The following is a 15,372-nucleotide window of genomic DNA, read 5'->3' as shown; positions in this document are numbered from 1 at the left end:
AGCTCAGTGGTTAAGGGCATGGCTGCTTTTCCTGAGGACCTAGGTTGGATTCCCAGCACCCGCATAGCCCCTCACAATAATGTGTAATTCCAGTTCCAGGGGAATAGATTTTCTCTCTGGCCTCTAAGGGCACCAAGCATACTCATGGTACACAGACATGCTTGTAGCCAAAATACCAATACATATAAAATAATCTTTAAAAAAACAATCTATTGTACAATGTATTTCTTTTCATAATTTGTTTTTGTATGTAACCTGTGTTATAAAGAGGGGTATTCTTCTACAAAATGACACACAGATAGGAAGACCTGTTTTTTTCTTAACTCTACAGAGGTTTAAGCAGAACAGTTCCCTAGAAAATGACAAGAGTGAAATTTTCATGGGTCCATTGAGAAAATGGGAAGTCGTACCCTGGCCAGTCAGTACCCTCTGGCTGTGTGCCTGTGAGTGAACACTGAGGAGGCATGTGCCTAAGTCACCACATGTAGGCAAGACCACTGGCACCTTCTGAACTTTAGAAGTTGGCAGCTTTTTTATACTAGAACATTCTCATGTGCAGAAGGCTTAAATCCACTCAAAATCTGTACCTATTCACTGGTCGGTCTTCCTGTCTGTAACTGTCCCCCTGCCCCATGGTCCACAGTGCTGCTCTCCGTCTCTACTCCTGTGTCTTTACGCCAAGAACTGTCTACAGCTCTTACTTGGCTTGTGTTTCTTCATCATTTACGGTTTGGCTCATTTTATTCTGTTTCTATCACATATGTGTTCTTTCCATCAAGAATACTCACTGGCCAGAGAGTATCTGCCAAGACACAAAGGTTTTTAAAAAGAAAAATAACTGATGTGGGCCCCCCTCCCTGCCCAGCCTGGGGACAACTGGCTATAGTCTGTCTTCCTGGGGACCACTGGCTGTAGTCTGTCTTCCTGTGGGCCCCCTTCCCTGCCCAGCCTGGGGACCACTGGCTGTAGTCTGTCTTCCTGGGGACCACTGGCTGTAGTCTGTCTTCCTGTGGACCCCCCTCCCTGCCCAGCCTGGGGACCACTGGCTGTAGTCTGTCTTCCTTACTTTGTTTCTGACTCCTTCCCACCCTGGTCTCAGTTTGAGACAGGATCTCACTCTATAACTCTAGATTGCCTGAAAATCAAGATTCTTCTTCCTCAGTCTGTTAGATACAAGGAATTACAGGCCTGTGTTGCCACACTCCATTTGATAGGACACTGCTACTTTAATATGGTAGCACCTTTCACAAAGCAAATTAGGGGAGCGGCCTTCCAGGAAGTTTCCATATTCCCATCATGCTTTGATTCCCATGGGAAATACCTGTTCTTCTCAAACAGTTCCACAGCTTTCACCCAAGCACAACAGAATAGCACAAAAAGAGAGACATGGACTAGAATGAGAGAGGAGTGTGTTCCGCATCTGTCTCCTTCCTTCCTCCTGCCCTCCAGTGCTTCCCTGCCTTGGCAGCTTCTTCCCCTGGAGTTTTAGAACCCAGAGCCTAACTCATTCCAGGCAAGCACTGTGCAAAGGCTTCATTCCCAACTTCTCCGCTGCATCTTGACGCATGTTTAATGTAGCATCTGTTCACTGAAGATGTAGTTTCTATATCTGTCTTCCTTCCAGCCAAATACCATCTGATAATAAGCTACAAACATGCAGTCCATACCCTGGCACCCTCCACAACACTTTCACAGTCCTTGGCTGGCAGAGTTTTGCTTCTAAGGGCAAATGTTATCTGTGCCAACATAAAAAGAAGTAATATAGATGCACCTATGGGGAGTGTCACTAATCACCTCTGTTCACATGCTGTTGAATAGAACTAGGTCCCATGACCAGAACTACCTATGAGGATGCTAATCACGAGGGAAGGCATCATGTGTGATGACCAGCCAGCAGTATCACCTGTGTGAAGCTCTTGTTGAAATTGTTAAGGAAAGATCTTTGGACACTTGTTCATCAAAGACTTAGACCAAGGAGAGAGTTGCTTTCCTCCTGAAATACAATGGCTGCCTTACCTGTAATAAGCTCAGAAAGTGCTTTGTGAGCAGTGAGGCTATACACGTTTTCACTCATTCTCTTCTCTTCACTAGGACGGACATATAATGATCTGAACCAGTATCCTGTGTTTCCATGGGTGTTAACAAACTATGAATCAGAGGAGTTGGACCTGACTCTCCCAGGAAACTTCAGGGATCTGTCAAAGGTAACAGTTAACTGTACGGAGATCTCTACTATACAGGAGCTACAGCAGAAAGGGTTCTTTCTGTCAGTGCACATGCTCAGTGGAAGTCTGTGAGAAAGCCTTTTTCTGGGGTCAGTCTCTCAGTCTTATCAACCCACTCCACAGGAATTACACAGTTGTCAGTGACCTTCTCAGCACCATCAGAGGAAACATGAGTGCTGGAGAAAGCAGGTTCAGAAGGAAGTTGCTTAGGGTTAGTCATGGGAAAATATCAAAGTTGGTACAAAGCATGGCATCTGTTCATGTTCACTCCGGTGCTTGTGTTCCTGAGGTGAGAAGGGGACGCTGTCCTGACTGTAGATCCAGTGTGAAGGGCTTCAGCAGTAAGGAGGGAGGGTGGGAAATTAGCAGGGATCTGTTCAGATGGAGAAGGTGGGCCCCTCAAAAAGGACTTATGAGGATAAGGAATGCAAAGAAGATTTGGGGTAAGTTAACCTAACTTTCAAGAGAAATGTTAAATGGAATGACACACTGAAGTGCATCCAAGACATTAAAGTGTCCCCAGAGCAGCTCAGCAGCGTGAGCTCCCATTGAGTACTATTAGTCATACCCCCCTATCATTAACCTGGGCATGCTCAGTTATGCTAGCCTGTCACTCAAATCCCAGTTCCACACTTAGAGGGCAGGACATTAGGAAAAACCGTTCACTTTCTCTTTGCCTCACTTTCCTTATCTGAGTACTGAAATAGTGCTAAGCAGGTCACAGTGATGAGGTCTGATGAGCGGTGTGTGGCCTGACACAATTGGGTAGCGCTGTCTATGGTGGTTAGAATTCTCAGTCATTGCCATAAGCCATATTCTCTGAAATATCTTTCAGGTGCAGTGATGCTAATAGTATACTCCTACTATAAAAGTTATGCTGTACAAACAGACAGTTTACATGCTTGCCAGTGTAGAGGGGTACACAGTGAGCGTGGCCAGTATAGAGGGGTACTCACTGGGCATTACCAGTCTAGAAAGGTACTCATAGGGCACTAACACAAAGGTAATTTTAAAGTCTTGTCTGTGCAGGTCAGAGAGACACACCTTACCCCCTGATGGCAAAGGTGCTTGCCATCAAGCTGACCTGCACTCATTCCTCAAGAGAGAGCAGTCTCTGGCTCCACACACATACACATGTAAATATGATTTTTAAAAAAAAACAAATATAAATCATGTCATTTTAACATTGAGTAGATAGTATTTATATATTAGATACTATATGTATGAGTGTGTATGTGTGTATGAAAATGAACATTTATAGTGTAGGTTTTTAAGAACCATGGCACATTGTATGCAAATTTCATATACTAATTAGTTTTTAATCAACTTAATATAAAAACTAATCCCCTAGGAAGAGGGAACCTCAATTGAGAAATTACCTCTATGAAATTGGCCTGTGAGATTGTCCATGGTACATTTTCTTAATTGCTAATTGATGTAGGAGGGTTGAGCTCATTGTGTGCCACTGCTAGGCAAATGGGCCTGCCTGGGCTATATAAGAAAGTAGGCTGAGCAAACCTCCATGGTCTCTGCTTCAGTTCCTGCTGCCTGGTCCTTACCTTGAGTTCCTGCTTTGGCTTCCCAGGATGCCGGACTGTGACCTGTGATTGGAATAAAACATCTCCAAGTTGGTTTTTGTTTGTTTGTTTGTTTTTGTTTATCATAATGTTCTATCACAGCAACAAAATGCAAATTAGGACACTTCATATGCTAACTACTACTATACTTATCTAAGATTAATTGTTTTTTTTTAAAGGTAGAACATTCCTTTTGATCTGAAATCCAACTTTAATGTTATAGTCAAAGGAAACTTACACACTGAGATTGCTTCCTTTTCTGCACTCGCTCTGTCAACAAGTACTTACTATGTGCTCATGTGTGTACAGATAAAAGGGCTCTGCACAGGGTGGGCAAGCCCAGCAGGGGTGAGTCACATTAGCCTCTTGCAGTGAGATTAGTCCCAAACAGATGGGAGCTGGTTCATAAGAGGACGAGACTGGAAGTGAGGTGGGTGAAGAAGAGCGAGAACTACTGGAGAGCGTGCTCAGATACTCCCAGTTGTTGGGCTCATACCTTCTCGAAATACTAATATGTCCAACGAAAGCAGTGCTGGTTCTGTGGATTATAGGAGATAGCTGCTAGAGTGTTTGCTAGTAATAACACACTTGTAATTTACCCATGTAAAAAGTGAAATCATTGATTTGGAGGTGTGTGGTGCTGATGGTTAAACTGAAGACCTTGTGCCTGCTAGGCAAGTGTTTACACCTACACACATCCCTCGCCTTCTTTTCCCATTTTAAGACAGGGTTTCGGTAAGTTACCCATGTGACCTTGCACTCACTCGAAGCCAAACCCAGCTCAAACTTGGGATTCTTCTGCCTCAGCCTCCCGACTGGCTGGGGTGACAACCTATGCCTGTCAGGTAACCAGGGAAGCTGTCTGTTCGGTGAGTGCCTCTTTGGTAGGGCTTTGCCTTTGCCACACACATACACTTCCCCAATTTTACAAAGTGTGAAATAAGCAGCAGAAGCAATCCTGAGGAAATCAGGAAACAGGAACTGCAAGCATGGCGTTGTCCCTTGGTGCTGGCCTGGTTGACTGCATGAGCAGGAAAGAGATAGCTTTCCCTTTCAGCTCTCCCATTGCCCATGCCTGTGCATTAGTAGTCTGTCACACACTGACTGGATGGGAAGATGTTAGCAGATTAAAGCCCCTTGATATGTTAATAAATCACCCTTGCCTTGTTGCCTTGCTTCACTGAAGTTCTTAATAGGAACTTCTGTCCAGATGGCCTAGGGCCACCCCTTATAAAGCCCAGTAATACACAAGAGTTTAATGTATGAAAATAGGAGAAAGTGATTTTAGAAGCATAGCATACCTGGGAGGAGAGATTATAGTGGGTAACAGCAGTCCTTCATGAAGAGGCGCCACCAAGGAGCATGTGAACTTCCTGCCGCTGGGATGAATAGACCAAAAGAAGGTGACTGGCAAATCTGTTTCCCAAAAACTTAGGAAAGAACTGAGACTACAGGGGATTGTTTTAGTTTTGGGGTTATTTTATTTTATTTTATTTTTATTTCTTTCTTTTTTTGTTGTTTTTTTTGTTTGTTTGTTTGTTTGTTTGGAGGGGAACCTGGGAAAGGAGATATTGTAAATAAGAAAATATTTAATAAAAAAAAGAAAAAAACTAAGACTATTAAATATTAATAAATGGGAATATTTTAACAAGAAAAGTAACTTTGTAAAGCAAAGATTAGGAGTCTTGAGCTAATCAACAATTCTATAATTAGCAATCAGTAGTTCTAGGACTAGTTTATGCTAACATTTGAAGTCCCAAATAACTTCATATTCCTTTCTGCTTATAATATTAGAGAAACTATGAAATACACAAGCATGAAAAATTGTTTTTCTTTATACCACCAACTAACACTGTCTCTGTGGCTTCTAATTATGCCAGGAACCTTTTGCTTTAAAAAAGGTTTGGAGAACTCAGCTCAAATTGGCTCAAGCAACACATCAACATCATTGGTGCTTATAGCTGAAAGATTCAGAGAAGGGTTTGGCTTTCAAGCAAGATTTGCTCAGTGGCTCAGATAGTGCCACCGTGTATCTCCTGGTATTCTAGACTTCAGACTCATCTTCTGTTCCACAGTGGAATGTATTTCAGACATTCTCTCACCTCTCTCTAGTAGTAGAATGGCTGCATTAGCTCCTATCTCATACTTCCACTCCAAAGAATCCCAGCGCAGCTTCAGTGGAAGAAATGGAAACTTGTTTCTCAGCACATATCACTGATGCTGCTTGTGAGGGGTGGGACAGCCACTTGCAGATGGAGCTGGAGGTCAGGCCAGGGTGAGCTAGGGACCCTTGTCTGCCCTGGGTGATAGGGGAAGGAGGAGAGACTCCAGATTCTTGTTCCTGAAGGAAAGAAAGTCACTTCCTATTACAAAGAGTGAACTGAAATACCCCTGAGACTTGGCTCTTTGTGCTTAAGTGAAGGAAATAGCAGATTGAACTGTACACACCTGGCAGTTGCAAAGAGAAATTTTGCATTTTTGATGTCAGAAAGACCTTGAATTATAACCTAGACCTCGGGAGATAGCCATTGTTTAGGCAGCCATACCCTTCACACAGATCAGTGTAAGATATAATAGCTACGTTTACCAGGAAACAAATGAAGCTTAAGCTTAAAGACACCTCGCTTCTCTTCTTATACTTCCCCTCAATTTTAGGAACTTAGTGTTAAGTTTAGTCTCTGTAAGAGCATGTGTTAGTCTCATTTCTTTCACTGAGGTAAATAAAATAACTAAGATCAACTTAGTGAAGAAAAGGGCTCATTTTTGTTCTTGCCTTCAGCATTCGGTCACTGGGCCCTCGTGTGGGCCTTGTTGTAGTATAGCAGGATATAACAGAGGAGCCTGGAGTTAGAGGAGCCTGTGTACCTCAGGGAGGCCAGAAAGCATAGAGAAGGGGTTCTAGAAAGGCATGCCTCCAGTAATCTTCCTTCCTCTGGCTCTGCCAGAGCAACACCTACCAGCAGCACTTCTGGAGCCTTTAAATCTCAAGTCCTATGAAACCTGGAGCCACTGATAGTGCAAGGGAAAAGATATCTCCACCGTAATGCTGGACGCCTCACACAGGAGGCAGGGCAGAGGATCACCGGGGTTGTAAACACCAAAACCTGCCTTATCACGGGTACTCTCCCATATGAAATCCAGACCTGTAATTCAGTAGCTATAGTTTTGGGATACATTTGGTTTATTTATTTTGTGTGGATGTGGACATGTGCATATATATGGTGCTTGTATAAAGATCAGAGGACAATTTGGGGAAGTTGGTTTTCTCATTCTGCCACGTGAGACATCTTACTCACTAGTCCTCTACTTTTTCCACATCTTCTTCAAACAATCTAATAGTATTGTTGAAAGAAAGGTTTTTGTGCTCTCTTGCTCACTCTCCCTTTCTTCCCAAGTCTTACTTCAAATTCATGTATGTGAATGTATGTGTGTGTGTTATCTGTGTACATACCACTGCATGTGTGTGGACACCTTTGAGAGTTGGTTTTCCCCTTCCATTATGTGTGTCCCCAGGTCTGAGCTCAGGTCTTCAGGCTTACAGCAAGCAAGCCCCTTAGTCTGCTAAACTATCTCTCTGGCCCCGTTTTCCAAATAAATATTTTATATCATACATAGTGTTTGCTTTATATATTTGTAAATTATATTATTATATTACTATTGTACACTAATTACAGTATTTTCCATTTATTTTTAAGAGTTTCATATATATATATTCAGTGTATTTTTATCTATCCTTCTTCCCTCCCCCAGTACCTCATAAACTCCTGACCACATCTCTCAATGTCTTCTTTTCTTTTTAATTTTATCATAAGCTACTGAATCCAATTAGTGTTACATGAGCGTGGGCAATCCACTGGAGCATGGGCAACCTACCCAGGGTCACATGCTCAAAGAGAAACTGCTGTCTCTACAACAGCCATCACCTGCTTACAGCTCCTCAGCTAGGAGTGGGATCTCATGTATTCCTCCTTCACCCATGCTGCAGCATTGCATGGTTTGATCTTGTAAGGGTAAACACAGCTACTATACGTTGATGAGCGCAATGGTGTGTCACAAACAGAAGACAGCTTTTCACAGCACTGATCGTCCTACTCTGGTTCTTACATTCTTCCTGTCCTTTCTACTGCAACATTCCTGATGCTTGGTAGGAGGTGGTTGATGTAAATGTGCCATAGAAGGCAGAACATTCACTTTCCCAGTGCTTTGACCAATTAAATGTCTCTTAACTTAACCACGCAAAAAGAAGTTTCACTGGCCAGTGCTAACAGCAGCATGAACTTTGAGTTCACTTCTTTCCTTCACTGGGTTTCCATGGTGAGGCTTCCAGTCTGCCATATCTCCCAAAAGTCTTCACAACAAAATACAAGTTTCCTATTAGATATTGTAAAGCAGCATCTAATATTTATCAAAACCATGCTGGCAAACAATTAACTTACTGTTTTTCCAGGATTTCGCAGGCAGCACCAACAAATAAGAAGTGCAGTAAATAAACATAATGCCTCTTGCCCTGGTCCCTCATTCAGGAACTGGTCCATGGCATGAGCTGGAGCCAGCTGGCTTGCTCTTGTGAAGTCCATGCCACAGTCAGGAACATAGCACTGGGTTCTAAGTTCACAAGGAACTGAATCTTTGTGGTATGTTCTTTTTACTGGATTCTTAGAAAAGTAGCCCTAGAATTATGAAGCTATTCTCTTCTATTAGTCTTAAAACTGAGAATTACAGACTTGTGCATCAGAATGTCTCTGCCCAAACTCTTCCAGAGTGGCCTTGCTTCTAAGCTCTTCTACCCTGCTTCCTTCCCCATTAAAATGACCATAGTATGCATGTTTGATAGTAGTGTTGAAGGACCTCTGCTGATTTGGAGTTTATTACTGTTTTGTTTGTCAACTTGACACAAACTGGGTCATTTGGCAAGCGGGAACCTGAATTGAGAACATGCCTCCATCAGATTGGCCTGTAGTAAAGTTTGTGGGTCATTTTCATAATTAATGACAGATGTAGGAGGACCCAGCCCACTGTAGGTCCTAGAAGGTATAAGAAAGATAAGTGACAAAGCCTGGAGAGCCATCCAGTAAGTGTCATCCCTGCATGACCTCTACTTTAGTTCCTGTCTCCAGGGTCCTACATTACATTCCTGCCCTGACTTCCTTCAGTGATAGACTCCCAGCTGGAAGATGAAATAAACCCTTTCCTCCTCAAGTGGCATGTGTCATAAATGCTAGCTATCACAGCAGGAGAAACACTAACTAGGACACACCTTGTGGCAAGGGGCATTCAGAATGGTGGATGCAAAGTAGATTTCCAGTCACCCCAGAGTTTCTCTATCTGAGGCATGATTGATTAAAAAGTCTAGTGAAAGGGTATTTGATTCAACTAAATCATTTTTAATTCAAGTAAGGTTAAAAAAATCATTGAATAATTCATTTTCATGCCACAAATTGTCTATCTTCTTAAATGCCAAAACACTAACCCTGAGTGTTTATTAAAACTTGAGTTGTACATTTACTCAGAGTGAAATGAGCCTTTGTAATTTATAATCTTATTTTTTCCCTGACCATCTTTATGAAACCAATGAGGAACATGGGAAAGTGTTTTTACTTAGATTTTTAATTATAGTGCATGCACATGGTCAAATCTCACTCATTATAGATTGTATTTATTGTTTGACAAAATGGTCTGTCATTGACCAGTCTTTTCAGTACCAGCTACTAGCAGGTGGAGATAATGTTTTTCCTTCAATTTATATAAATGTTCCTTATGGGAATGTGCACTTTTTGTAAAATTTGTCTTGAAACAAAATACACGTTAGTGTCTCAGCTATTTCTCTTCACTCATGAATTTGACTTCCAGGTTCTAGTGGTTACATGATTTTGACATGAATCACAGTCTCTGCTCATTAAAGTATAAATGGGATCTTCCATTTTCCAGACATGTCTTCTGATAGCCAAACACTGACATGAACGGAAGACATTACACATGGGCGCAAACATACGTTCATGTACACATACACATGCACAAACACTTAATTACCGAGTGGAAAAAAATCTATTTTGTTAACACAGGAGTCGTTTGACTGGCAGATGAGGATGGGCTTAACCAATTCCCACATTATTATGCCACTTAAAGGGAAGTGATAATGCCTGAGGCTTTGAAATGTGGCAGTGCAAATGCGTGTGCTGAGGTGTGAATGTTGCTGAATGCCTCTGCACATGGAGTACAGGTGATTAAGCTGGAGAATGAGCAGCCCAGAGATCTATAGCAACTTCCTAGTAGTTCTTATCTTTCTTTTGCACCATATATAAAAGTATCCAAAGTTAAAGTTTTATTAGGTTAGTATATAACCTGTCTGATGATGAAGTTTCAAATGGAAAAGTGTTAAATGGGGGACATCCTCGTGGAGACGAAGGAGGAGGTATAGGATGTAGAACAGTCAGAGAGTGGACTGGGAGGGGGATAAAATCTAGACTGTACAAAAAAGATTAAAAGAAAAGAAATGTATTAAATATAGCAATCTTTTTAAATGAGAGTGATGGAACTTGATAATTTTTGACAGTCTAGTAAGTAAAAATAATTTAACTGTACTAACATAGTAATTGCTATACTAATTATATTTATTAATTATAAAATGGCTGTATTGACATTAGTATAGTAATTAATATAGTAGCAGCAAAGTTTCTGTCAATTCTTATCATGGGCTAATTTCTGCACCAATCACAGTGCCCACATACGATAGACTGATGGACACTTTGGTGTTCTCTGGGGTCAGCCCATCTGCACCAGCTATTCTAAAATGAAGAGGAACAGTTGCTCATTTGTGAGAGTCGGACCTAGGTATAACCACATGCGCTGGGAATTACTGCCCTTTTTCACTGCGTGCTTTTTACAGATGCTCAGTCACTGCACTGGCTTGTGCATCTCCTTTTCTCTGATTCCTCAGAGCTCTTAGTCCCTTGATTATGTCCTCTAAATGTATCCCCTTCATTGTCTGCCTTGTTTTATGACTAAAACGTTTTGTCTGAAATGCCCACAAGGAACTCTATTCTAGTAGATCTTTATTCATTCAGTGTCTACCACTTGGCTAAAAAGAGCCAGGCATTGTACTGGGTGCTGATAATTCAGACATGAATAGATTAGCTGTTTCATTTAAGGCACAGTCTACTGGGCAAAATGAGTTACAAGCTTACCTCACTAGTACTAGGCACTGTCTGTGACGCCTCCACAAGGAAGTCTGAACCCCTTCCAAAAGCATGAGTCAGATAAGGGAGATAGATAGAAAGGGTGGGTGAAGGGGCTATAGGAGTGAGTCCTGCATTGACATGAGATGATTTTCAAGATGATGTCATATAGTTCACGACCAGAAAAATTGAAAAGATAAGAATCTGGGAGGCCTCTTTTATAGATTTTCTAGCCCTCTTTCTAGTGAAAGAGGAGATAACTTAGATATATCGCAAGTTCTGGTGTGATAAGGATGTGGAAACACCCAGAAAGTTCTCCATAGAAACCAAACACATTGAAGCTGTTTCTAGCATAGCACAGCAATTAGATCTCTGAACTGGAGAGCTGCTCACTAAGTTGGAGATCTGTAATACAAGGCATAGGACTGGGTCAAGGTTCTCATCCCTTCCTCCCCCTCCCTTCTTCCAGGTCCCTGTTTCCTTCTGGCGAAGTGAGGTGAAAGGATGCCTTGTAGACCCCAGACACTTGTATAAGTCACACTAGGAAGGGAATGAGAAAGCAGTGACATGCAAATATACAGTGTCAGTTAACAGTGGCAGGTAGTGGCCCACAGCAACATTTAAGTGATGCATAGAATCTCAGTACTTTGAGCACTGACTTGCTCATTTCCAGGTTTTAGTGATATGCCGGAATAAAGTGCTGAGATTCTGTAATGGGCATGTGACTCCTTGAAAGCCTCTAATTCCTAAAAATTATAAATCTACTTTGATGAAACTGATCATTCTTTGAGTTGACATTTACTACTTACTCAACCCAGATCAGCTATATATCCAGAGTTTTCTTTCAGTGCTCTAGTTTATCATAATATCATAACTACAACTTTTTTTAGTCATTTTTTTCTTATAGATGCTTATTCCAAAAAATGACTTAATATAACTTGAGAGATTTTTAAGTAGAAAATATTGATAGATCAAGGCTAAAGAAACAGAAAGAAAAAATAGAAAAATAAAATGAGAAGAACACTCACTTAAATATCAAAAGAATTCTTACCCAAATATACCAAAGTGAAATCTAAGTAGAGCCTGTTCTCTTGTGTGTTTGCAGCAGTTATATAGATTTAAATAAAGAGATAGATAGGAAGATAGACAGATGATAGTTAGATAAATAAAAGATGGATAGGTAAATACCTTAATGTAAAATCTCTATGCACACATCTATTAGGATGTTTTTCCATACAATAAAGTCACACACTTGTTTAAGAAAAGAAGCTTTTTTTTGTGGCACCCTGGTTTGAAGCAGATTTTTCTTCTGAATCTTTGAGGAGTGGATGGTAAGGGATAGAAGTGGAGGGCAGAACATCATTTGTTCAGTAGATACAACAGTGCTTCATTGCAACATAAACAATTGCCGCCCAGTTTTACCAGGAATATGAATTTCTGGACACGTCAGTTAATTCTCTCAAGATATCAATAACTATAGCAAGTTATGTAAGCTTACTAACCTTTCTAAAAACAACAATGTTTTATAGGTATAGAGATCATACTTTTAGTCTCTGCCTGCTGTTTGTGCATGATTTTATGTGGCTTGTCAGTGTCCTTTTGCAGAACCAACCAGCAACAGATCTAACATCAAGTTTTAAACTCTGTGGAAACCACAGCAATGGCGGTATCTTAAGACTACTGCTGAAGGAAAAGGAGACTAGTTCCTGTGCCCACTAAGTGTGTCCGCCTCAGTAAATAGAGCTGTGTGTTGTCAACAGAATTTCTGACCACAGTCGTCTGCCAGATTCATATGGGACTCACGAGTGATACTCACTTAAGCTTTAAACATACGCCAGACTTTCAACCTTATCAATAGAGAGGTAGACAGTAACGGGTATGAGAAAATCTGATGCCTTTCTAGATTGAATAAGAAAGAGGGCCATCTCCCAAAACAACTGGAAGCTTTTTCCTCTTTAAAAAGTTTGTTTCTTGACTACTAGAAACAAAATTATTTTTAAAGTAGTAAGTAGAAATGAAATTGTTTACATATTATTTCAGAAAACTTTGTAGGCAAAATTTATAGCTTTACTAGGCAAATTTCAAATCAGAAATATATTTTAAGTTGTAAAGGAGAGGTTTGCAGACTTTAATCCAGTGCAGTTGTTTCCTACCAATTTCAACATCAGGGAAATGAGCAAAATAGAAAATTTAAATATTTGTTTTATTTTTGGGGGGTAGTTGAGGGGAAAGGCTGGAAGAGATTAGAAGTCTGGCCATTTTCTTCTTCCATGATGTTTTGTGGGATCTTAGAGAACAAACAGCATCAGTATAAGGTTGGTCCTCCTGTATGGACATTTGTTCTGCAACTGAAAGATCCACCAGCACTTTCAAGACAGAAAGCTCCACTCTTTCTAGACAGCTCACTGAGTTAGGAAAACATCTACACTCGCACATCTAGGGAGACTAGTCCCGGTCACTATGTAACCTTTGTATGCTCTGCTTGGTAGTACTCATCCTCTCATCAGACATTAAAGTCACATTTCTTTTAAGTATTGAGAATTTTACATAATGTTTGACAAAATTTCTGCCTTTTTTACATCTGTGTAAAAAGATTTTATAGGTAACTGTTGAAATTTAGCACAAAATAGGGTTGAAGTACTTAGCAGAAATTTTATACTTTAATTCAAAGAGTCATAAAAATGAAGATCAATGGTTTTAGAACTTTAAAATATTAATTCTCTTGTAACCAAGAAATGTACCTTTTAAAAGAAAGTAGTTTAATTTTGGTCATCATATAATAAAGGCTAATATAAAATGAACATGCTTTACAAATAATTTCAATAGGCTAAGCATCCTTACAAATAAGAGCTTATTATGGAAATTCTAGCAGCTCTAACTGCTGACATCATTGTGTGGTTTAAATTAGTCTTCTGGGACCAAAAGAAAAGGCTCATAGCAATTTACAAATGAATTTTTCTCTCTTGTGTAACATTATATGTCCCATCGAAACAGTAATTTTCTATGACTTCTGTTAAGATTAAGCCTTTGGGGAACTTCATATTTAAGCAGTAGTATTAAATTTTGGGTAAAGCCTGTTATACTTAACATTTTCACTCTCGATGCAAACACTTATTTGTGCGGTATGCAACTGAAAACAATAACTTGTACCTAAATGGTAAGTGTGGACTCCCCATATGAAGAAACCAACACCAGACAGACAATTGAACTAAGATTATTTGTGTTATTTGCACTCCAGTGTCAACCCCAAAGAAACTGAGGACAAAGGGTTATCTATGGTGCTTATCAGCATACCAAAGTGCAGACTAGCTTCAGGCTCGCTCAGTACCAATGGCTCTTCTCACCCAGCCCAGCTCAGGGGCTTTCCTTACCCCCAGCTTTTTATTCCTGTATAACCCTACCATTTCAGTTCAGAAGATCTCTCCCCTCTCCCCTCTCCCCTCCCCCTTCTCCCCTCTCCCCTCTCCCCTCTCTCCTCTCTCCTCTTTCTCATCCACTGCCCCTCCCATCCCCTCTCTCATCCTCTCTTCTCTTCTTCTCCTCTACCCCACCCCCCAGCCACCCCTCCTACCCTGTCCCCTCTCCTCTCAAGGCCCTGTTCACTCCACTGGCCATGTTTAGTCTACTCCTTTCATGCCCCGCTCTGGATTCTTACAGATGCCTATGGCTATATCCCCCATATCTACAAGAAAAACCTTCCCTTCAACCATACCTTGGAGCAGTCATATCCTCATTTTATACAGTGAGGTTCTTCTAGGAATCATTAAAGTTTAGATGTGTGAAGAAGTTTGTAGGCATGGTCTAATAGTTAACATGTGCTTTTCAAGGGAAGAAAATATTCCATGTCATCCTCCGAAATCCAGATAGCACAGGTCATAGTGGCATCACAAAGCACCTACCTGGGAACCTGAGTCCTCTGGGTCAGCCGCTCCTTACTTGGCTGACTGTTCAAATTCATAAAAAAGATCGGAGCTCCAATTGGGCAGTAGCAGGCCAGGACCAGCATTCCAACTGTGCTTTCTCTGAAGGACTGACTCCGTAGCATACGTAGTAGAGACTGAGTTTGGCAAACAGGAAAGGCAGTGCAAAGGTGAGGAAGTTCCCTAACTCAGCAAAGACAACAATATAGAAAGCTGTCTTAATAATGGTTGCCAAGCTCAGTCTCCATCATGGATGCTAAGAAGCCAAGGAAATGGAAAGGAGCCATGTAAATACTGATTTGACCTGAAACAGTTAAAATATAATCACTTTTATCTTGTCTTGGTAATTTTGGAGCTTGTTGGTTTTTGTTTACTTGCTTGTTTTGTTGTTTGTTTTTTGTTGGTTTTGCTTTATTTTGAGAGAGAGAACAAGAAGGAACATAAAATTGGTCAGGCTGGGAGATGGGTAGTCTCT

The 15,372-nt window shown here is 40.9% G+C and overlaps 1 protein-coding gene and 1 long non-coding RNA gene across 6 annotated transcripts in view; one reads left to right on the top strand and one right to left on the bottom strand.

The window, feature by feature from the left end:
• Window positions 1-15,372, top strand: part of Nbea (neurobeachin) — a 551,294-nt gene that overhangs the window by 455,247 nt on the left and 80,675 nt on the right. For all 5 annotated transcript variants that reach the window (XM_031373880.1, XM_031373884.1, XM_031373881.1 and 2 more), the window contains one exon: window positions 2,092-2,204. In XM_031373880.1, coding sequence (XP_031229740.1) covers window positions 2,092-2,204 — 113 coding nt within the window. The remainder of the gene's footprint in view (window positions 1-2,091; window positions 2,205-15,372) is intronic.
• On the bottom strand, window positions 3,576-14,886 carry LOC116092890. Its single transcript, XR_004119551.1, has 4 exons — window positions 14,690-14,886; window positions 5,905-6,143; window positions 5,104-5,181; window positions 3,576-3,826 (listed from the first exon to the last, which is right to left on the bottom strand). It is a non-coding gene; the product is annotated as an uncharacterized LOC116092890 (long non-coding RNA).

The sequence above is a fragment of the Mastomys coucha genome, unplaced genomic scaffold (assembly GCF_008632895.1).
Source record: "Mastomys coucha isolate ucsf_1 unplaced genomic scaffold, UCSF_Mcou_1 pScaffold16, whole genome shotgun sequence".
NCBI lineage: Eukaryota > Metazoa > Chordata > Mammalia > Rodentia > Muridae > Mastomys > Mastomys coucha.
Note: the sequence above shows the minus strand (reverse complement) of the source record. Positions and strands in the feature narration are given on the sequence as shown.